At 44.4% G+C, this 24,755-nt stretch overlaps 1 protein-coding gene across 1 annotated transcript; it reads left to right on the top strand.

The window, feature by feature from the left end:
- Nucleotides 1–348: 348 nt before the first annotated feature.
- vps37d (VPS37D subunit of ESCRT-I) lies at nt 349–21,641 on the top strand. The gene is made up of 4 exons (XM_069145890.1): nt 349–562; nt 6,366–6,537; nt 16,768–16,850; nt 20,908–21,641. Exons 1-4 carry the CDS (start codon nt 440–442, stop codon nt 21,451–21,453), a joined length of 924 nt encoding a protein of 307 aa, XP_069001991.1. The 5' UTR covers nt 349–439; the 3' UTR covers nt 21,454–21,641.
- The last annotated feature ends 3,114 nt before the right edge of the window (nt 21,642–24,755 follow it).

Below are 24,755 nucleotides of genomic sequence, written 5' to 3'. Positions count from 1 at the left end.
ATTTATTGCTATATGTGATGATGATGAAAGAGTTTAATTACATTTTTATTTTATGTCCTGTTACTTTCTTCTTCTTCCTAAATGCATTCTTAACAGTCTTAACTGTTGCTCAAAAAAGATAAAAAAAAATTATATATTTTATAATTTTTTTAATATAATTTTTAAAGCACATTCTGACTACTTCTACATAGACAAATATATAATAATAATTTCTGTAAATAAAGAGTGTTATTTCCACGTGTTGACTGCAGTCAGATGTTTTGTCCGAGCTGAGAAGAGCAGTGTTTTATTTTGAAGGTGTTGACAGGAAGTGTGCCGGTTGACCGATTGACGCCGCGTGCGGTCTGATCGCAGCGCATTCCAATGTGAGCGAGATGTAACCGCTGTGCGGACTTTGTGTCTCCAAAACCGTCTCCAGGCGCAATTTTGAAGGAATAAAATGTCCAACTTGAAGGAGGCGAGCACTTGTCCTGACGGCTACAGGGCTTTGAGCACCAGCGAGCTGCGGGAGCTTTTACAAAACGACGACAAAATGGACCAAATCATTCGACTCAATGAGAAGGTAAGGAAGGGATCCTCCGCTCCCCCCCAAGAACCAAAGTGCCGTGAGGGGAACATTTGCGCTGTATTAGCGCTTTGTTGTGCGCAATCTCCTCTTTTATCGGAGTTAACGTGCGTTTTCTGGCTGTGCTTTTTTCCTTTTTTTTTTTTCTCCTCTCCTATTGTTGCTGGAAAAATCAACGTTTAGGTGTTTCACGTTTGATGTGCAGCGTGTTGAGGCAAACATGGCTCATCGATTGTCTGCGTGGCGAGTGGTCGGATTTTCCAATCGGTTTCCATGAACCTCGGTCTCCCTAATTTTCGCAGTGAATGACTGGTTACTTCAGCGCAGGTAAAACACCAAGTAATTGGTGCCCCGTGGTCCGTAACGAGTGATTATTTCAGGGGACGAGCGGTCTCTTGGCGCAGGAGGCGCCGTGTCTTGGTGTCGAAGCCCCCCAAAACGCGCCGTTATGTGGTTTGAGTTCTAACACCGAACTCCCTTTAAAAAAAAGAAAGAAAGAAAGCTGCCATTGTAGAGTTGCCTCATTCGTCTGCAACCCAGTTAGAAGATGACTCGGTGGAGAGGGGAGAGGGGGGGGGGGGCATTTATGACCTTTTATTTAATTCGGCATTGCATTAATTTATCACAACGACACCTATCTGAATGAAATTCCAACTTTTATAAGCGGTCCACGGTCCTCTTCGCTCCGACGACACTCCACGGCGCAATTCCTAGTTGGACGTCAACTCTTCACTAAAAGAGTAAATTTACTGCAGTAAATTACGTCCTATTGCATTGTAATGAATGCCGAATTGAGTTGTGGTACGTGACCTTCAGAAAACATTGTCAGTCGCGCACTTTGGTGTGTGTTGGTTTGCGTGTAAACATGGCAAATCAAAATTGACACCCTTTTCGGATGGAGTTCCGCGTGCCCTTTCTGCGTGCCAGAAAGGCACGTTTCGAGGCTACGCGGTGACCTTCCTGGCTTCAAACGACACCGTATCCCTCTGAGTTATTCACACGCACACGCACACGCACACTCATAGAAACATACACCCCCGGTCATGTTTCCCTGACTTCAGAGGACATTACACAGACTGCCATTCATATCCTGGAGACTTACCATGACCCTAACCATAACTACTACCTCCCCGAAACCATGTCTTCATCATGCAATTTATTGATTTACGTTATGGGGTTTTGAATTTTGTCACACAGAGATGGGAGGTGTGTCCTGGGTTCCCAAACTTTTTTTGTTTTTTTGTTTGTGGTTTCACTGTCACGTTAACCAGATAGAGCCTCGTACGGGCCACGGTGAGACCAGGCGGTGTTCCTCGAGGACCATGTGCTTCATTGAGCAACGCAAGAGGTCACATGTGCAAACATGTGCAAAACGCCGTGGAGACAGCACACCACAACGGGACAATAGGACAGGGGAAAAAAGGACAGCGAGGCGCCGACCGGTGTCACAGTTCTCCAGCTTTGCCAAGACGAGGTTTGCCTTCGGCGTCGCTCTTAAAAAGAAAAAGCCTCCGCCTGCTTCTGTAGAATAACAAAGCCTATTTTCCCGGCCATGGGTGGGGTGATAACAACAGTGTGGGCAGTGAAACATAACTAGGTGGCTCCGTCATACATGTTCCCACTGCGTGAACACCCAAGCAGTTAAATACTGGACCGGACCGGACCGGACCTCAGCCGTGTCATGTTGAAGTTCCTCATCACTCACACGGCAAAAAGTTGAATGCCAGGTGCTTCTTTTCTTTTTTTCTTTTTTTGCTTAGAAACAGAGGGAGACATTAGTTGACATTTTAAAACATGGTGCTGTGAATGAATTGGGGATGATGGAGCCAAAGAAGTTGAGGCTCACCAAGAGGTTGTACAGCTCTCCTCCGTTGTGGGGGTGGGGGGCGGTGGGCGGGGAGGGCGGGGGCAGTGGAGGGTATTAATCTGTCATTAGCTAATAATGCAGAACTTGTGGTGATGTCGTTTACAATTTACAATCAAAACACGGAAAAGTCTTTGTGTTGTCACGGCCGCCGGGTGAAATTGACGATTTCGCAACCCACTTCACGTACCCCCCCCCCCCCCCCCCCACCCACCCCACCTCTCCTCCTCTTCCTCCTCCTCCTCCCGCCCCCGGGCTCCCCGCCCCTCCCAGTACGGGCTGTGGGGAGCAGCACGCTTCATTAATTCATGTTAATGATGAATGTTCTGCAAACCGCAGAGGTTAATCATGGATAATGATTCATTATCGTGAGCGCTGCAGCCCCGCTTGCTGCAGCGTTGCTGCTCTTGTTTGCATTTCCAACTCGGCTGCACAACAAGCGACGTGTCTTGTTGTGGCATTTTATTACGCGTCGCCGCGGTTTCGAAAACAAAATGTGACTTCAGGGTTTTTTTTTTTTTTTGGGTGTCGGTGTTACAGCAGATCCTTTCACTTCGGTGGGACCGATTGATTGATTGATTGATTGATTGATTGATTGATTGATATCCGCGTGGAAACTCTGGTTTACCGGGAGAAAGACCTCGTGTGACCTCTCGGCAGCTTCGAGTGTGACGCTAATCTAGGTCATTCGAGGTAAATGGGATTTGGGGATTGTGATCGTACGGAGCTAACCGTTATTTACTTATTCTTTGAACTAATACATCTGAATTTAGCATTTTAAGGCTATTTTATTAAGCCAAAGTTTTATTTGTGTCTTCTCATATTTAGACGACATTTAAAGAAATAGATTTGTCTTTTTTTTCTGCGATCCGTGCCACATCAGCCACTTTGTGATTTGATCCATTATTATTTGACGAATATCGATCACAGCCCCTTTAAAGTCCTCCAAAATGGCACGAGGAGCGAGTTTCCCTTCGTTTCTGGCAGTCGGACTCGGTCGGCGCCACACGGAGGATTCTCTTTCACAGAAACGACTTTTAGGCCGTCAATTTAACCTGAGACGACCCGTTAAATGAATACCTTCAGCCTCCTTCTACAGAGAGAAGAGAGAAACACCTATTTACTGCATCTCACGTGGCCAGAACCGCAGAAAACAACAGCGCTGCACCTCGTCTGGATCTCCTGACTCCTAAATGCTCCCAAAGTGTCATTTGTCGTGCGAGCCGAGGCAGGAAACCGATTGTCCGTTTGGATTCCTGTTTTGGAGGAAACGGGACGGACGAGTGTCAAACAAACCGTCTTATCAAAGACCAGCCGAGTGCCTTCTTCTTTTTTCTTTTTTTTTTTTTCCTGCGCTCAGACGGCCCTTCTTTTAACTACAGGGCACATTCTGCAGATTCCTCTAAACTCGGGACTCGTACATCCTTTTGATGACCCGGAAAATGTGAGACATATGCACCGTCCAGAACGCCGGGGACTCCATGAGATTTGGCCTTCGGGCCCGCGAGCGACTGACTGACTGCTGAAAGAAAGCAAGTCGAGCGAAGAAAAGCATCCGGGTCGCAGGAATGCCGAGACCGATGGAATAGTCAAATGAGGATTCAGATTATTATTATTATTATTTATTTTGTTTTTTGTGCTTTGTGAAGCTCACAGAGTGCCATTGTGTCTGTCGGTAACGCCGGGACTGGATGGTAAAAAAAAAAAAAAAAAAAGGGGAGTGGCATTCATTTTAAATAATTTATGGCTTTTCTTATGGTCTGGTGACAGTGTCACATTCTCCCCCCTCCCCCCCATACACCTAATCTCTCAATCCCTCAACAGCATGACGACTCCGTTCAACAGCATGGTACAGAACGCTCTCTCCCCGTTATAATACAAACAAACAAACAAACAAACAAACAAACCTATTTGCTCCTTCAGTGGCATCTAAGCCAACCCCCGCCCCCCCACCCCCTTCCCTGCCTCATGTCTGCAAGGTGAGAGCCAAATTCCACAAATGCAGAATTCAACTCGTTTCAAAGCTTTAGAAATAACAGTTTAAACTCAATTTTGGTGTTAACTTAAGCCAGCATGGTTTAGTGGACTTTGAAGCACGGCTTACGTTAACATCTTCCAGCTGTCAAAACTCTGCTCCTTCAAGTTTTTTTTTATTTTTTATATATATTTATATCCTTCCTTACATCTGATGTCTCGCCTGTTTTTTTTATTGTTTTTTTTTAAGTAACTACCTGTCAAAGCACCGATCTCACACCTTAAGACCCCGTCTGCTGGTCTACCAGTGTGCCACGCTACAAGACATTTTATTCTGACAAGTGTTTTGATCGGACTTCCTATCGGTGCCGGTGACCTCCTGCTGACACCCGTCCCTGTTCGTCAGCCGGAGGGTTGAAGTGTGAGGATCACGGCGACGTCACAGCTGATGGATGCTGACAACGTGCTGGCTGGCTAATTGGCGATCTGTTATTCAAGCTGTCATCCGTAGTGCAAGTTTTTTTTTTTTTTTTTTTTTTCATTTCATTTGGAAGTTAAGTGTCTTGATGTTTTTGTCGCTAACAGGCCACCGTAACTCAGAGAGAGACCGGTGGGGGGGGGGGGGTCGATATCCGGTTTAACCCCGAGGAGGACTGAGGACACCGATGTGGATGCCAGCACTGGCTTTGCTTGGCTGGGCTGGAGGTGGAAGATGTGACTTATTATTATTATTATTATTATTATTATTATTATTATTATTATTACTCCCCCCCCCCTTCCTTTCAGCAGGTACTCAGCCCCCCCCCTCTCCCCCTCTCCCAGCCCCCTCCGAGCATGTCACTTTAACTTCCAGGTGATTCTGCATTCTGTTCGGTTTCCATTTGCCTGCAGTGGAAGATAAGCCGGTCTGCCTTGAACAGCGATTGTATCGGGCAGCTCCAAATCTGGCTCGACTCAGAGCCGCATGAACTCGTGCAGCTGCACTGGCTCTAAACTCAGCATCGAGTCGTATGCGGCAAAAAAAAAAAAAAAAAAAGGACCACCAGGACTTGCCCCTCAGCGAATTTCCTGCAAGACTTCCCATCACAACATTCCTGCAACTGCAGAGAAGTCGAGCTTTCGCGGGGCACGGCCTGTCATGCATAAAACGCTCTTATTTTGGCTCCGCAACAGCATTAACACAGTCGATTGAATGCACCATGCCAGACAACGTGGTTACTGTGAGGTCACACAGCGGCCCTGCAACACACTCTCTTTTAATCAGCAGATTTATGTATGAAAATAAATTAAACGCACAAAAAACACAACTGAATTTTACACTTGTTCTAAAATAACTGTCACGAACAGTAGAAATAAAGTGGGGATACTTTCAAATACGATGCCAGGAGTTGTTTTTTTGTTCATTTTACTTCATACGAAGTGCAGTAAATGGAATAAAAAGTGTAAATCAAATCAACATTTTCCTTTAAAATTGGCACTACACACTGTATGTTGCAGGATGAAGCCAGAACAGATCGGACGCCTCCGTGATGGTATTGCTTGGTGGATAAGAATCTAAATCTGAATTTGAATCTCTTTATTATTTTCTCAGTAAATTGTTTTGTCCATAAAAATATACAAAAGCTCGAGGAGCTCAGAGCTCCAGGCGACGTCTTCAAATGTCTTTTGTCCAAACCCAGAGATATTCAATCAATGAGATAGAGTCGAGCACTGATGATCAAGATAGTTGGAAATTCATTTGGCCTTTTTTCTAGGAAACCGTACGAAATGAAAGTCTCTCCCTTAACGACACGTACGTTACGGGAATTTATAATCCTCTGTGCACAAGTCAGTGCAGCAAATGTTGCGCACTGTTTCCCAGCTGCTCCACATGCAGGACGGTCTGGTTGCCATGCGAGTCTGACAGAAACCCCATCATGCAGTTAAACAGCTAATTTGACATTTAAAGTTTTTGTTGTTCAGTTTCAGGATCTTCAAGAGGACAGGGAGACGCTGCTGACCTCCAACCGCAGCCTGGCGGAGGAGAGCCTCGCCCGGCGACCCCGCCTTAATAACGGCAAACTCCAACTGGCGGAGAAATACCGGGAACTGTCCAACCTGGCAACCGCCTGCTGGGAAAAGCAGAGTCGGCTTGGTGAGTTTACCCCATCGCTGAGGAGACAAAAGAGGGGGGGTGGTGGGTGGGGGCCAGGGGTGGGCCGAGTCTGGTTTCCAATAGATTTGATGGACGAGGAGTGTGGTCGTGATGACAAGGTCACGGGTTCAGATTCCAAGACGGGAAGGGTATAAAAAAAACAAAAAAAAACGGCCTATTTTTTAATTTATTGTTTTAAGTGGAAGTGAAGTACTTTCTAATCAGGATTTTCTTTCCTTATCTGTCTGTGTGACCTTAAACTTACATACTTCGATTGGCCACGGAGGTTTTCAAAAGGTTCAGTGAAGACAACCAGAAGACGAAGTTGCTCCAAAAACCCAGAGAGGAGGCTGCGTCCTCACCACTTAAGGTTAAAACTAATTACACCCGAAAGCCCACAGTGGCTCCTCATCGTCTTCCCCTTTGTAATTGCAGTCAGACACACACACACACACACACACCACACACACACACACACACACACACACACACACACACACACACACACACGATATTGCACACTCTGAGACATAGAAAGCAAAACTGAATTTAAGTCACGTTTGACTCGCTGGGACGCTCTCACTGGTCCGGAGAACGAAGGGGAAACTTCACATCAGAGCACACAAAAAAAAAAAAAAAAAGCTGGAGTGTCAGACGGAGAGAGAGACGAGGCCTTCAGCCACTCGGTGAGAAAAAGCCTCAGCATGACTGGAGGTTTGGTCATGGGAACGAAATGGAGCATATCAAATGCCAGCAGGAAGCTAGCAGCAGTTGTCAAGGAATTTTTTGGCGGGGTGAAAGGAGAGGGGGTCGGGGGGGTGTCGTCTTTGTTTAGGCGAGTCATGCTTTTGACGGAGCAGCTATGAAGGCAGCACCGGGAGGATGTCTTTCTAAGCCTGGGCCATAAACTTTTAAGCCTCGCGAGCAAGCTATAGAAATTCCTTACGGCGTGAGAACAAACCGAGAACAGGTGATAAAATAAATCCATAGGTAATGTCCGACTGCTACTTATTTATAAGTCCCGGTGTTGGCTTTTATGGATCAGGCGCGGTGCTTGTTGTACTCTAAAAAAAAAAATATATAAAAAAAAAAGGCCATGTCAGATTTCGGCCTCAGTGATGGAAGTTGGCTGGAATGTTAAACTTCCTGTAAAAATGTGTGCGCGCACCGCACAGATGCTGTCCTACCTCCCCAGCAGACCAGGATGGGAGGAGGGGCGGGGTGGGGGGGGGGGGCATCCTTCCTCCGCAAAAAAACAAAAAAACAACAAAAAAACATCTGACTCTCATTTGGTGCAACAAGAGAGAAGAAAAAAGAAAAAAAGATGAATGAGAATGAATTTTCTTGAGGCGAGTAATCGTAGCAGAGACAAACTGGAGTGGATCGAGGCAGACAGCTGTATTGTTTGGTACATCCTGCTGGTGGGAGGAGTGGGGGGGGGGGGGTTGTGGTTGTTATGGTCCCCCAGGTGAAGCTGAAACCGTGAGTATTTCTGCTTCAGGCTGTTTCTCACAAATATTATTGGAGTGGTTTCCTCCTGCTTCGCTAATCGTTGCCAATTCGCTGACTGTCAAGGTTTTAAAGACAAAAGATTCTCAAAGTTTCACGCACAAGAGACTCTTCTTCTTCTTCTTTCAAAACAGCCTGACCTCGTACGATTCATGCCAAACATGTTTTGAAGGAAACTTAATTTTATTGCCGTGTTTTGGCACCAGTTTACTGTCCGTAGAGGAGGTTGGGGTGGAGGGAGGGGTGCACACAGCTCATGACTAAACAAGATGTTTTGGGCCCAACAAAGTCCTTCCTTCCTTCCTTTTATTCCACATTCACACCGGCAGGTCTGTCCTCTCTACCTACGAGCTTTTTAGCCTTCCCCTTCATCCAGAGCCGGCGGCCAGACGGCTTAAACTACCTGTGAAGTTAGGTACTTTCAACACATAAATGAGCCATTACTTCTGTGGCTATTCAGTATCATAGCAACCGAAATGGCTGAAAGGTCCCAGCTGGGTGTTTTCAGCACTCGGGCCCTGAAGGTTAGAGAAAGATCACGGTTTCATTTAAATGAAAAGTTAACACTTTGTTTGTCTGAACAATAAAACCTGTAAAAATATTTTTCAGATATATTCAATATGAATGTTGATGTCATGTGACACGTTAATCTCTAAACATGTCTTATTGTTGCAAATGAGCCGGTTTTAAATCTAATTTTGGTGGGCAGGGGAATAAAACCTCCTCATTATCAGACAATGACTGGCAGGCCGCGGTAACTACGTCTTGTTATTTTGGTTAGAGGTCTGTTTTTCTTGTCTTTATGGGCCAGATGTTGACAACCTCGCATCACTTGAGATATTTTTGGCTGCAGAGCTATTTATAACATCAACATGCAGACCTGCAACATGTCAGATATGTTCTCACTAAATATGAATCAAAGCACAGGAGCTGCTTTGAAGACTCTGCACATTACGGCTGAATGCATATTTAAATAAATAGGTGGGCTCATTTCGTTTGATTAATAGAGCGGCTCCTGGAAAGTGTCCAACGTATGTTTTCAGCTGTTTTGCCGACGGCGACCAGATTCGGTCGATCGCAGATCTTTCTTTTATCGCCTGTGGTCGGCATCCAAAACAACACGGCGTTGAGGTTTTTTTTGGGGCGAACTCTCTTCACACTCGCGACGAGCAGAGGTCAGCGTCGGACGGGACCGTACTCGCCCTCGTGTTGTTGCTCGCCTCGCTCGGTATTCGGGAGGCTGGGTGCGGTCATCAAAATGGGATTACGGGCTTGTTTGTTGCTATCGCAGCACACCTAAGTTGAATAGGAGCAGAAAAACTTGAGGCTTTTATGTTCACTTCCTGTGAGAACCCGACTGAATCCAGCACCTCTGCTGCCGGAGAACAAAGCGGTGTCTGGTAACCAAGCCTTTTTTTGTTGTTTTTTGTTTGGGGCTTTCCATGTTTCAGATTTGAATACAAGTGATAAGGCCCTTTGATTTAAAGTCAACAAGACGGTTGTGGGTTGGAGCGATGTAAAAGATCTGACTGTTTCTGTGTGTGAAGGGAATTTAGATTTAGGCATTTATGAGGTGTTTTTTTCTCCTTTTTTTTTTTGGGCTGTCGGGTCAGATTCACTTTTTATTTTAAATTTTGAGAGTTGGCTCGGCGTCTGATACATATTTCAGAGAGTCGGTGCGATAGAAGTGGCGTCGGGAGGATTCGCAGAGCGGGTAAAGATGCTGAGGGTGTTACTCACAGTCGGTAGCATTTACGATGAAGCTGTGAAACAGGACGCGGGAGGAGAGTTCCCAACACCTCAAAGAGCCGGCGTTGGACACGGACACTTCCAGCTCACTTGCCTGTGAGGATTTAAAGCTTTCAGTGTGTGTGTGTTGTTTTTTTTAAATGGTAGTCGTGTGGCTGCTCCAACACTTTTAAAAACAATTTTTTTTTTTTTTTTACTTTTTAGCAAGCAGCATCACCAGCTCACAATTTCAATCTGTCAAATACAAATACTGATTCATACTAATTAGTAACTGCTTGTTTTTTGCATTTTGCAAATGTTGGCATGCTGACAGCGCATTCTCTAAATACCGACTGCAGCGCAACTCGTGTGGACAAAATAGTGCCCCCCCCCCCCCCCCTCAAAGAAAAATGTGTCTCGGTCCAAACCTTACATGGCTGGACGCTGGGTGAAACTTCCAGACAAAAATATTTTATTCATGTTATTATATATATATATATAATATATGAGCACCTGTTTCTTTCCAGCTCAGTTTGAGAGTCTCTGGTGTGTTTCTGTCCTCTGATCTCTGTGTTTTTCACTGTGGGCGGAGCTTAAGTCTGCCCGACCCTCCTTGCGTAGCAGACGCATGTCGAGGAGAACAGTTTATCTTTTCTTTCCTTTTTACGTGATCGTAAGTAAGAATACACTTAGAAGTGTTGCTGTATTTAAAGCTTTACTTTGTATTTGTATAAAAAGAGATGTGGTCTATTTATACCGTTCAAAAAAACAAAACAAAAAAAACCCACAAACATTGTCCAGCGTTTATACTAGACCATCCTTAATGTGAAAACTGCCAAAACTCTTGAATTAGATTATAAAGCTGTGACGGGACGTTCTTCCACTTGGGTCCTGGAATTAGAAATCTGTCTTCAAGCCAGAATTAATCCCGTGAGCTGTGGCGACCGTGACTGAACAGGCTTGGAGAAAGATCGTCAACCCACAGAAACTCTTGACAACAGAAAAGTCTCAGGGAAAAAAAAAAAACCCTCCGATGTCACGCTGCTGAACTGGGTTTGATTGACAGACCGCACTGGGAAGGAAAAGACGATGAGGAAAAAAAAAAAAAACACCAAAAAACTTTTGAAACTCGTATTTCTCTGAAAGTACCACTTATGCTGCTTCATGAAAACAGAAGGCCTCTCCGGCTCGTTGCGTCGGAGGAGACGAACATGAGGCATCTCGTGCTGGCGGGGGTTTCAATTCACCGCGGACTCTCTGGCTAATTTTCAAGCCTCGGATACATCCAGGCCCCATCTGTAGCACCGTGACCTATTTGTGTATAATCGGCAGCGGATCGCTCGCAGAGCGTTTATTCACTCGACTCCTCGTGCAGCTTTTCGAGGGGGAAACGATCGCGTTCGTCATGATGCGTTTGCGTTACTTCCAGCTGGCGCTCCCGTCGGTGCGTCTCGCCGACATCCGGCGCCGTCCGACCCGCCGTCACCGGCAGCTCAAAGCCAACGCCAACTATTATTTTAACTGACATTTCTCTTTATTTGGCAGCAAAGTCAAGTCCGCTTCCCGATTAGCATTTTTATTTATTTATTCGTGCTTTCAGGTTGAAGAATTTTCCAGTTGGTTTGTCACGACAGGAGCATCGATGAATATGCAACAGGAAAAAAAAAAAAACAGAACCGACGGAGGAATGTTTTCGCAAAAGTCTATTCTTGATAAAAGAGCAGATTTTTTTTTTTTGAGAAATAATGACTTGGATGTGAAGTACGAATCCAGTAAACACTAGATGCGTTTAAATGAATTGCGAGGGACGCCCACGATAAAAACCAAGCCCGTTAAAGATGTCGTGTTTACTGCGAGCAGACGAGAGATCGAAGTAGATTGTTTTTACGTCGCGTGTCACGAAGCTCGTTGAATTGACCGCTTGCTCTCCGCCGGGGAAAACCGACAGACGGCGTAACGATCTGCCTGCTGTTGAAAATCGATGAAGTCTTCTCCGTCGGGTTCATCGAAGCTGGTAAATCATCTGAAGTCTGAGTCATTGTTTTTATTCGACTGCTTCGCATTTCTTTGATACAACTGATCAAAAAAATTCACTGTTTCCTTGATTAATCTTAATATTTTTTACAAGGCTGTTATTATTATTTTTACTATTTCACATTTCTTGCCGATTTTGTCTTCTGTATCAGGGCGAATGAGTGTAATTCATGTTTCCTTTGAAATGATTCTCATTTTAATTACAGTCGTGCATCCCTATTGTCCACGGCGGTTTTTATATCTGGTGAAAAATCCCTGCAGCAGGATGTCGATAAATCTTAACATCCAATTTGAGAAATGCAGCATCAGAGCGGCGCGTCGTTGTCGCACCCGTCCGCCGCGTTTACCTCCATTAAATCACATGCAAATGAAACCAGGCTGCTGCAAAGTAACCACACACACATCCACACACACATCCACACACACCTCCACACACACCTCCACACACACCTCCACACACACCTCCACACACACATCCACACACACCTCCACACACACCTCCACACACACCTCCACACACACATCCACACACACATCCACACACACCTCCACACACACATCCACACACACATCCACACACACCTCCACACACACCTCCACACACACATCCACACACACATCCACACACACATCCACACACACATCCACACACACATCCACACACACATCCACACACACCTCCACACACACATCCACACACACCCTTTTTTTTTTTGTGGAGTGGTTCCTGAGCTTTTCTACATTACCAAATAAATAATTTAAAAGCTTGTAAATATGCAAATTTGACCTGGTTAATCGGTCTGTAAATTTCAGCTTCTTCCCCAATTCCTGATGCTCTCAGCACTTCATCTAGTTAATCTAGATTAGTCTCAAAACCACGCTGTCAGCAGATTTCATTACTTTTGGAGAAAGCAGCTCTAATGCTCTAAAACACCTGAACGTACTCGACCCAAACCGAATCCTGCACGCTTCGATCCTCCCAGGAGGCATTTCAATTCTCATAAAAACCTGCTGTGGATAAATCATGTTCCCCAGAGGTTGAATCTCTTCTCCTGCCAAATGAACTTTTCGTTTTGTAGCCTGTAATGAAGATCAAGACTTTGAAAGTGTAAATCACCTCCAGCCAGTCCCCCTTTTAAGTCTCGTTCAACATATTAAGTGGCGCCTCAACTTCGTTCCCAAAGACAATAATAAACAATAATGATGCTTTCATGGCTTTTTTTCTTCTTTTTTTTTTACAGCAATGCTTCAGAAATACAGATCTTAACCGCAACAAAACAAAAAAAACAAGATAAATGCACTAAATTGGAAATAAATCACCATGAAGGGACCATGAAGAGGCTGTTTTTCTTTAAAAAAAAAAAAAAAAGAAAAAGAAAAAAGGGGATTTAAGAAGAGAGAGAGCGTTTGCTGCCTCGATAACCGCGGGCGAATCGTTCCAACTCTACGAGCCGTGACGGCAAAATCTCCGTGTCACCTTTGTGTTTGTTTGTTTGTTTGTTAGAGCAAAAGAAGAGAAGTGTCTACAGAGCTCGTAAAACAACAGACGGGAACTTCAGAAAACAACAGAATTACAACCTGAGACTTGTAAAATGTTGTAATAGCCAGTTCAGAGATGCTGGACGGTTAAAACTCTCTTTGAATCGGCCGTGAACGTGGCGGAGATACTTAAAGTCGACTTTTACTTTCAGCAGTTCGATTTATCTTTCGTAAACTTCATCTAAACCGAGGCCGGCGATCGCAGATGATCACCGAAGATTCCCGCGCCTTGGGGTTACGTAAACGCGCCGAGACGCTCGAGAGAAGTGGGAACGCTGCGATTAGCATCTCCCGTCTTATCGGCGTTTAGTCGGCAAGAAATTCAGAGACGTCCGCTGGCGCGATGGCAGTTTTTCGGGAGGGGATTCGATTTAAGTGAGAAACGTTTTTTTTTTTTACAGCATCAAAGGAGATATATCCGAGAGAGATAGGAGCGCTTGGCGTGAAGCGGTAGCAGAGGGCCAGTTGATGAGTCAGTTTGGGGGGGGAGGGAACTTGATGTGGTGGATTTGCAGCATGCAGCATGCAGCAGCGCAACTTCCTCATCGTCTCATATCGGCTCCCAGATGAAATGTGTGACTCCATCGCCGACACCATTCACTCGTTAGTGCCGCTCTGTGCAGCCTCCAGGTCCGTCCGTCCCCCCCCATCACCCTCCACCCTTTTTGACAACCCCTAAAATGTAGGTCACATCCAGCTGCCCTAAGAGTGTTTGTTTGCCTGGCTGTCACCTCTCATTACACCCCCCTCCCCCAAACACTGCAGATGCAGGGGGGGGGGGGGGGGGTGTCATCAGGAAGGACGGCCCGCTCCTTTTAAAGCACGGCACCACTTCTCACCACGACAGAGCCGTTTGTTCACACAGCGTGGAGCCATAGATTATTAATGCTGAGGTAATAATAATAATAAAAAAAAGCAGACATACGGTGAGGTTTGTTTGTTTTTTTATGCTCAGAAATCTTTTTGTCCTGCAAAAAAATCGGAGTGAATGTGTGTGTGTGGCAGGTGGGGGGGGGGGTGTTAGAGATTTCCCTCGGGTTCAGAGTTATTAGAGTCATGACTGTGACCTTTATTTGCTCCTCAGTATCCACTGAACCCTGTCTGACTGGTGGGGGGAGGGGGGGGGGTGTCGCGTGGCATCTCTCGGAGGAACAAGACACACTTTGCAGTCAGCTGGGTCAGATCTGTTCATGCTGATGGCCGGCCGCAATCCCCGGGAGGTGAACTCGGTGTGAGAACTGCACTACTTCCTCGTCTATCCGGCACGCTGTGACCTCTTCTGCTTGTGTTGGACGGTTGGCAGCGGCATTTTTTGGGATATTACGTTATAATATGAGCAGAAATTCCATAGAAATGACCAAATAGCCAATCAGAAGCCGTATCTTTAAAGGGTCTTGAGTGCAACTGGGTTCTTATTTTCATTGTTTTGGCCATCGTTAATAATCCATCAGTCAAACTTTATTTATAGAGCACTTTTCCTATATTTTGGTGCAGTTTCAAAGTCAGTTGTGTGCCACAAAAACAAGATAAATGTGAGAACAAATAAAAAATAAGGTAATTTAAAAACCACTTTGAGACCAACGCACTTAAGACGATGGAGATAAAAGAAATGTGGCAGATAGATTAAAAACTAAAATGACAATAAGAATCAGAAACTAAAAACAGGTATAGAAATTAGTGCATTAAAAAGATAAAAGTTACAGTGAATCAGAAGGTGTAGATAAAACGGGAAATGGGAAAGGTGAGAGGAATTAAAAGTAGCTAAACGTATGATAAAAGTGTGGACGAAATAGATAAAGAAGAGCAAATAGATAAAAAGAAACTTAAGTATAATAAAGATACTCGTCTTCAACAACACCGATAACTTGGAGACAGACGAAGTTCTTTTTAAAATGTATTTAAAATGTATTTTTATTTTTTTTACTCCGATTTCTAAGCAGATTTAAGGAGTTATATTTCTCCATAATGAAATCCTCTGGCAGCAACAGTCACGCTGAATCTAAAAATACGTGGAACAAATCTTTGTGCTCGGTTTTGACTCTGGAGGAGCGTCATGTTCGATTCAAGTTGCGGCAGTCGGGGCTTTAAAGTACCCGAATTTACGCCGTGAGCTGCGTGTCACCACTGATGTCTTTGAGCAGGAAAATAAAATCATTGGGCCAAACTATAAGAACTAACTGGTAGGTTGTTTTTTTTACTTTCCTGTATGTTTGCCTCATAACTCCTCGTCACACTTCGACAACGACAGGAAGTAAGGATGGAGCGAGGAGGGATAAAAGTAGTTCTTGGTCGACACCGAAGCAACGCGGCGCCTCGTTCGTGTCCCCGTGTGATATCCTTAAAAAGCACTGTTCCTTAATGCGCCTCGAGGCTCTGGGGAGTTTGTTTGTTTGTTTGTTTGTTCAGTCGTGTTGTGTTGGCCGTTATTTCCTTCTATAATTACACCGCTGCACTCGCTAAGTGAAATTCTGAAAAAGAGGTCCAGTGGGAAGTCCTCTGTTTTGTTTTTTTCTTCAGTTTTGCCTCCAAATTAGCGTTTCAGATAATCTGAGTAAACTGCTGCCTGACTTTAAACCACGCAGTCTTTTACCTTTCATGTGTTATTATTAGATAAAAATGATAAAAACCAGGGTAACGAACAGAAATATAAAACCTCAGAGACGTTAAAATGCGTTAAAAAATAAATATAATTCATAGAAATCACTAAAACAACAAGAACAACAACCAAAACTTCAAGATCCAAGTTGAAATATACTGGATTTGAATTTAAAGTCTGTTTGCAGATGAATCACAACGTCAACATGAGCCGTCATGTCGCTGTGTGCTCGTTGCTGATGTGGGCAGATTATATCTGATGCCGTCTTGTTTGGTTTTGTGAGCCTCGTCTCCTTTGTTTGAGGCTCGCTGCATTTTTTTTTTTTTTTTTTTTATCGCATTGACGTGGACTTACAGTGAATAATTTAAACATGCGTGTGCTCTCAGTATGAAGAAATTATTTGTTTGTTGAATTTAACTGGATGAAATCTGAAATAGCGTGTTTCAGCACGGTGGGTAACATGAGGAGAGAACGAGAACCCCGAACTGGATTTCAAATCTTGTGGTCGAACCAAAACGAAGACCAGCTTCCCAAAAATAGCTTAAAGTTGAATATTTACTGCCTCTGTTTTCCCCTTTATTGGAGCCAAAAACCGTCACCAGCGTCTCCTCGTCAGCACATAACCCCGAAAGGGCTCTTTTGTGATTTGGAAAAGAATTTTTCTCCTGCTGTGGTTTTTTTTTTTCTCGGTTTCTGGATTTCTCCCTCCAGCTCCAGTAAAAGTCAAACCTCATCTTCCTCCATCCATCCATATATATATATATATATATATATATTTATATATGTATATATACGCATTAATTGTGTTTCTTTTGTTGTTGCAGAGGCTCACGTCCAGAAGCACAGCCTGCAGACGGCGCAGAACCTCCTGCAGGAAGAGGTGGCACGTGCTGAGGAGCATTCAGAGGTAAAAAAAACAAAAATAACAAAAAGAAAGACTCGCAAAAAAAGCTCTTAAAATGGAGCCCTTTCTCTCTTGTTCTCGCTGGGAATCAAACGGGTCTTTTATCTCTCTGGCAGCACTGTTGTGGAGGATTGTTGAAAAGCCTGCAGTCTAGCTGACAGCCCACCCACTTATGTGCCATCTGATCTCTAAAGCCATGAGGCATACTATACATACAGTGCAGCGAGCAACCCACCAGCATGTGAACCAGCTTCATCACAGCGGCCTCTGCACAAAAAAACACACACACACACACACACACACACACACACACACACACACACACACACACACACACACACACACACACGTGTTTTTGTCTGTGATGCATTCCCGTTCTGCAATTGCTACTAAAAATGTATTTTCTGAAACAGCATTCGTTTGCGTGTCTCTGAACCACTAAATGTTAAAGACGCAGCTTCAGTCCATCAAAGTGGAAAAAAAAAACAACAAAAAAAACAGTCTGAAACAATCCGAGAAGGAAAAATGACATCATATTCTCTAATAAGAGCTCAGCGGCTTCATTTTAAAGGAATAGTTTGACATTTTGGGGGAAATCCTGGCTCACTTTGTTGAAGGTGTAACGGACTCGTCCGGTGCAGTAAATATGGAGCCGTCAGTCAGTTAGCCTGACTTAGCATAGCATGTCATCATGATCTAATGGTGCAACATTAAAAAAAAAAATATACGCATTAAGAATTAGCGCCTCGCTCCGGCAGCTCATCGGGGGATTAGCGGAGGATTTTTTTCGACAGGCCGTGTTTGTTAACAGGATATCAGTCATTTTTGAAGTCCAACTGAAATTCCACTGATTTGTTTTTGTCCCCTCTTCGACCGCTGCAGCACATTAACTTTATGAACTTAAATCCTCGTTTTCTGTCGGGCTACATCTTGACGATCGAGCCACTAAAACAGAAATAAAACGTGACTTTTTAACACCAGTTTGCTGGTTAGATAACTTCAATTATCAGCTGTTGTACATTTAATATTTACAATCCTTCACATTTTTAGTTTTCATGGCAGCAATGAGAAGAATGTGTTAATAGCAGAAGTCCATGACGCATTTAGAGATGTTTTTTATTTTAATAAAGCAGAATATAATGTTAGTAAATCTCGGGGGTTGTGTTGATGGACGGCTGACCGGCTGTTCGGATGCTAAATATTCTTGTGTTTTGTGGCAGTGCTAGTTTACGCTACAGCTGTCAGTCAAACACGTACAAAGTCCCGCCCACTCAGGCTCGGCGACTAAAGGATGAAAGAAGTTTCATAAAGTCACGACGAAGTACGAGAACAATGAGGATGTTTTTAAAGGGTAGTCACACCAAATACAGGTCTTTTATTTCTTCTTTTTTTTATTAGTAATACTTCACAGTAAAAGTACATCAATTATCATGAATTCATGCATTACGTCATCATTGACGCCTCATGAATCATGGAGAAGTAACACGAGTTCAAACGTGTTTCATTCATGATCTCACGCATTAACAACACATGAATTATAAAGCCTGAACTAAGGTGAGTTGATAATTCATATCCGCCTGAAGCGACGCATTACTTTTCTGTTTGTTGGAAATGAATGAATTAAAACGTCAACGCTTTACTTTCGACGCCCGAAACGTTTTGGCCGTCTGTGTGCGTGTAAACACTTTAAAGGCCACTTCAAGGAGTCTCCTTGTTAAAGTGGAACAAAAGCAAGTTATCTTTTGGACAATGTGCCTCATTTATCTTTGTCCCGCGGTTCCCCTGCAGCCTCGCAATAACTCATCACCTCTGCAGCGAACGTGACGCAATAACAAGTGGTTAAAAAAAATAAATCCTGCTGGTTTCTGAGGGAATCTTATTCACAGATGAAACCGCCTCGCTGCTGCTCCCGGCTCCGATCGATCCTCCGGGTTCAATCACGCTCGCGAGTCCAAACGGTTCAACGCGGCGCGGTTTGTAATTACCGCAAAAATGGACAACACCTGAAAGAATTGTTTTGTAATGGACTCGAATCGATAGGAAATGAATTCCCCTAACCTCGTCTGGATCTCGAGACGTTTGGGATCGAGGCCTCGGAGGGTCGTCGGCGCGGCAGGAAAACCGTCTGGACGTTCGAGGTTGTTCCTCGGCGACGCTGAAGTTTTAGTTACAGTAATCTGCAAAACAGCCTCTTTCACAATCCAGGTTGATTCACTGTCACCATAAAAATCTGGAAAAGCGTGTTTTCTTCTTGGCCGCCGTGTCCGAACGCAGCTTCTCGAGTCGAACATCCGTCCTCAGTAGGAAGATCGGTCGTCGGGTAGCAACACCAAGGAAGATATCTTGTTTTTCAGTCTTCTGTGAATCGAATCAGCCGTCCGCCTCCGTCTCGGTGAACTGAGGAAACGCAGAACCGGCTGGTTTGGGGTTCACGCATCGTAAATTAGTCCCTCCAGGAAATCGCCTTCGCTATAATTAACGCAATTACTGCAAAATTCCCTGCGATGTTCCTTCACCGAACTCGCTTCGTCAACAAAAATACTGATAATATAAAACTGTGATAATATCATAATAATTACTCCATCAGGTAGTTGTTTCATCAAAATCGTTTTTTGATGTAAATGATCAGAAATGAACTCCCGCTGGATCTACCGTTTATTCTCCTCCATTAAAAAAAAAACAATAATAACCGAGTTTAAAATCAACAAAAGTGCAGAAATCATCCTAACGAGGCAGTAATGATCCCGTTGGACGCAGTTTGTTGTTATTTTGTCTCTCAACGGTTGCATTTTATCTGGAGGAGACGGCGGACTTTACTATCTAATTAAGTTGGACATTAATTAAATGCTGCAAGGCTCATTTATTTAGTCAAAGTCGCGGCTCGGCTTTTCGCGTAACTTTATAAACGTGTGCTGCAGAGTCTGAAGCTGGAGATGGAGTTAAATACAGCTTTTGCTTGTAACAGCTGTTGCGTACATATTGTCATTAAGGTTATTATATTGTCGGAGACCTGAGGGTCGTGTGTGTTTACCGCGGCAGATGGAAAAGCTCAGGAGTCCCAGTGGGGGAGGACACGGTGGGTGGAAAACCTAATAAATCTGAAAAGTCCACCAATCGCACGGCGGCGAGAGAATTCACACGGCAACGAAACATGCGGTGGAAATTTTTTTTTTTTTATATATTTATTTTTTTAACCCCTCGCTGTCCACAAATTTCACCAAACACCCAAAAAAAAAAGAAAAAAAAAAAAGACAATTTAAAAAGGATCCGTTATTAAACGCCTCGTGTGGTTTCGTCCTCTGAGCCACCGAGAAAAGTACTGGAAAATAAAACGATATACTCGCCACCGTTTAATTTGAAAGATCTACGTCTTCAGGAAGGAGAAAATAACACCAGCATCATCTTTTAAATATAGCAAAAGTCCACCAACTTGAAACTCATTCGTTTTTTTGAAAATTTATGTCAAAAATCAAGTTTCATTGATATACAGCTATGAACAGCAGGTCAGCGGCAACCACGTTAATAATCAATAAAAAAAAAAATGTAAGAACATTTTAAAGTATGTAAAAGTATTATTCTCTGCGCCTCAAAAAAAAAAAAAAGGTCTTAAAAAGATCTATAATGTATTTTTCTCGCTTATTAAGGACAGTAACTTCAGTTAATGTTAAAGCAGCGGTTACGTCACGAATATATCGCTCGAGCAGCCGAGTCGCAGCTTCTCACATCCCGGGAACGTCTTCAACGCGAAAACATCGCAGGGATTTGCAGCTCCGCCAGATGCAACAGTTGCAGCCGACGGTCTCGTTGTTGAGCTGTGAAATGTTCTTTCCAGCGAGACGCGAGGAACTGGGCCAAAGTTCACGGGTCAACATCCCCAAGCTGATCAAATCCTCTTTTTACTTAAGAGGAGTTTGTTTGAACAATCCCCCCACCCACAATCCCCCCTGTGTGTTGTCCTGCCTGCTGATGCCGGTTTATTTGTCCCCCCCTCCTCCTCCTCCTCCTCCTCCTCCTCCTCCTCCTCCTCCTCCTCCTCCTCCTCCTCCCCCTTCCTTCACAGGAGCTGCTGGAGAAGTTCATGGAGGGGAACGTAAGCCTGGACGACTTCCTGGATTCGTTCCAGAGCTCCAGGAAGACGTGTCACGTCCGCCGGGCTCAGGCGGAGAAGATGCAGGAGGTCGCGCAGGCCAGGAAGCCGCCGGGCAAAAGCAAGCGGGCGGAGGAGAGCCGAGTGGCGGAGGTGAAGAAGGACTCGGAGGCGCCTCCGGAGCCGCAGCGGCCCAACGGCTTCGTGGCGCAGGGACCTCTCAGGGTCTTCCAAGTACGTTACGGCCTCACGCCGGCCATCCTCCTCCCTCACTACCCGGTGTCCCCCCCCGCCTCGGCTCCGCCCCATCATAGCGGCGGCACCCCTCCTCCCGAACCCCCCCCGCCGGGGCAGACCCACATCCTCGGCCCCGGCACGCCGCTCCCCGGACACGGCCAGCCGGTCGGCCTCAGGGTCATCGGACACCTATCGGGCGGCTGGCCGGCGAACGGGCGGCCGGTGCGGGTGCAGCAGCTTTACAGGCCGAACCCTCAGCAGCCAGAACCGCCGTACCGATAAGATGGAGGAAGGGGGGGCGAAGGGGGGAGGAAGAGGAGGAGGAGGAGGATGAAAAGCCAGTTTGAGAGGTCTTCCAAGACGTGGAACCAAACAGTGGCTGTCACAATCATGTAAGCAAAGACCGGTCCAGAGACAGGCAGCACCGCAGACGGCCGTTTCTGTTCTTCATCCATGACACACAAAATGTAACCATGGGGGGGGGGAGGGGGAGGAGGGGGGGCACTCGGGATGGGATGGGATGGGATGGGATGGGATGGGATGGGATGGGATGGGGAGGCGATAGCCAGTTCCACTTTGGATCCGGTAAACAAAACATTCATATTCTTTTTTAATTTTTTTTCATTAGCAGAGAGCCGGGGACAACACACACACACACACACACACACACACACACACACACACACACACACATACACACACACACACACACACACACACACACACACACACACACACACACACACAGCTGTGTTGAAATGACCAGCTGTGGCTCATAAACGTTTATTTGTTGGGTGTTTGTTGAGCCAAAGATCAGAGTCTTCATGCAGGAACATCTTCACACTCTTATCAGAAAACTTTTTATTACTTTTATTTTCTGTCCATAAAAGTGTCGCTGTAAGCGCTCAAACTTCACGAACGACAGCTGCTCAGCGGTTTCATTCACGGAAAACGTTACCAAAGAAGAAATTCACTCCCAAAAATCTTCGTGATGTAATTAGAGGGCCTGAAAGAATTCAAAATATTTTTAAAGCACAGTGGAGGTCATGTGACAGTTAGAGATGTTACAGCCTGCAGCAGATGATGATGTCACTGTCAGGTGTTAGAACGGAGGAAGGTCATTGGACGAAAACCTCCAGAAAGATCCTGAAGCAACTACTGAAATGTATAAATTTGTACTAAATATGGCACCAAAAAAAAAAATCCCCCCCAAAAATGTATTAATTGGCATTTTCCATGATAATAATGATTTTTATTAGTTTTTCTTGAAGTTTATCTTAGTTATACGTTTTATTTCAGTTCATCTTAGTCTCATTTAACTTTGAGATTCTTTCAGATTCAGGTCTGATTCGTTGAATCCGAAAACTCGGATCCGTTTGCGCGAGCTCTGTTGTTTGTTAGTAAAAAAAAAAAAAAAAAGAAGAAGACACCTCGTTCTGCAACACAAACCACGAGCGCATCGATCTTTCCTCTGCAGAAACGATCACCTCGCTGAACTCTCCTCGTTAGAGACGCGTCGGGAGTGAAGTACATTTAATTAACATTTCATACATTACGTCGCTCGTCTCGGTTTTTTAATTTTTTTACTCTAATTAAGCTGCCAGTGAAAGAAAAACCGCAGCGTCTCTGCGTCCTCAGCCAACAGAAGCTGAATAAACAGCTCTTGAGTTGTGGTGATGTCGGCTTTTATTTACCGGATTTAACGCTATCCCCCCCCCCCATCTCCCCCTCCCCCGCCTAGAAATGTCATTTCTAATTATTTTATTACATATTTTATATTTCACACTGGCGGATGTGAAGCAGAGGGGGGTCGCGGAGCACATCTACGAGGAACATGACAAAAGGTTCTCATTATTCACTCGTGCAGGTCAAGAGATGGCAGAATGAATAAAAAGTGGTGTTTTAATATAAAAGCTCTCGGTGACGTTCAGACTGATGTCCGATCACCGCCGAGCAAAAGTTCAAACTCAGACACACTGTAGAGCAGAGCAGGCGGTATTTATTCATAATTCCCACACCAAGACCTGTCGATATTACTCGCGGTATTGTGTGTGTGTGTGTGTGTGTGTGTGTGTGTGTGTGTGTGTGTGTGTGTGTGTGTGTGTGTGTGTGTGTGTGTCACAGACCCCAAAGCCTTTCTGCCTTCCTGTGCGATTTCATTAACGGTGTGGCGGCTCACATCAAGCCAGCCATTTATTTATTCATGTAAATCCTATTTTAAATGGCTGACTTCAAAGCTTCTTGTTTACCGTGCTAAATGAGGAGCTGCTTTCTCTATTTCAAGGCAGCCAGTGTGTTTTATATCCCACCCCCATCTCTCCCCCCCACACACCTCCTCCCCCCTTCCCCTCCCCTCCCACCCCGAACGGAGATGCAGAGTGAAGGCAATTTAATCTCTATGAGAATGCCAGCTCTCTGCGAGCCCACAGTCGAAACGGAAGGAGGGTTTTTTTTGTGTTTGGGTTTTGTTTTTTTGTTTTTTTTTCTCGCTCATTATCCGTCCTGCAGCATTTTAAAAAGGGAAAAAAAAAAAAAGAACAAAAATAGAAAGGTTTGGATTGTAGTTGTGATGATTCTGCTCTTGAACATACATGTCGCTCATGACTAATGCATGCTTTACACATGCTCCACAAAGTACATGAAAATGCCTTTTTAGAGGCCGGTGCCCAGTTGCTTCGACCGCGACTTCGCGTCATCAAACGAGCTCTGAGGGTTTATTTTAAAGGGAAGTTTTCATATTTAGTTTTATTTTACACCTTGGGTCACATTCTTATAGTTTTTTCTGGGTCATCATTTCTGTCTAATAACACTCAGAAAGTCAGCTTCTGAGATCTGTGAACGCGTCTACATCAGTAAGTGGCAGGAGGCGCAGAAATTTGGGGTAAAAATAACCAGATTTGACCTGAAATCATTTCTTCAGCTCTGCAAACAGCTTCGTTATCGTGCGTCTGTTTCTGAAAGGTTTAAACCTTTTGCATCCCCACAAAGCAAAAAATAAGCCCGATTATTGATTGTGCATTACCTGGAGTATAGATTAAAATGATGAGCTTAATTCGGGTGCATCTACGTGTCTATTTTATGTAGATTTTTTTGGTAATTTATTGCAGGAAATCGAATAAATTGAACATCAAATTAGCTAAACTTTTTATTTTTTATTTTTAAGTGATAATTAACCAAACGCTCTTTTACCTGCTAGCTTGTTCACAGATCTTATTTTGGTGATCACTCTGTTGTTACGCTCATTAAAAGTAAAGGCTTGAACTCGAATATAACCTTAGTTATTCTTTTAAAGTCTGTTTTCAGGTGCACAAACATCCTCAACAATGAAAATAGAGAAATACTTTTACGGTACTTTTTTAATTTTTTGTTATTGGTGAAAATAGATCGAAGTGCGCCAAATTAAAAAAAAAAAAAAAAAGGGCTCTACCAGGTCAATCTCTGTTGACTTTTATCAGTCGTTTTATTTGGCTTGATTGTTACCTCATCTCATCATTGCTTTTTTGTTGTTGTTGTTGTACAGTTATTTTTAATTTATTTTGTCATATCTCTCAGCATCCCGGGACAACCTCACCCTTTTACTGTGC

The sequence above is a fragment of the Embiotoca jacksoni genome, unplaced genomic scaffold (assembly GCF_022577435.1).
Source record: "Embiotoca jacksoni isolate LCO1_2020_lvr unplaced genomic scaffold, fEmbJac1.0.p SCAF_13, whole genome shotgun sequence".
Classification (NCBI taxonomy): Eukaryota; Metazoa; Chordata; class Actinopteri; family Embiotocidae; genus Embiotoca; species Embiotoca jacksoni.
The sequence above is the reverse complement of the archived record's forward strand: the minus strand, read 5'-3'. Positions and strand labels throughout refer to the sequence as shown.

What these genes read in the sequence shown, in the direction of transcription:
- vps37d (XM_069145890.1), top strand. Translation starts at nt 440, where the DNA reads ATGTCCAACTTGAAGGAGGCGAGCACTTGTCCTGACGGCTACAGGGCT. An exon ending in GGAAAAGCAGAGTCGGCTTG is followed by an intron (nt 6,538 to 16,767) that starts GTGAGTTTACCC and finishes TTGTTGTTGCAG; the next exon opens with AGGCTCACGTCCAGAAGCAC. An exon ending in GTGCTGAGGAGCATTCAGAG is followed by an intron (nt 16,851 to 20,907) that starts GTAAAAAAAACA and finishes CTTCCTTCACAG; the next exon opens with GAGCTGCTGGAGAAGTTCAT.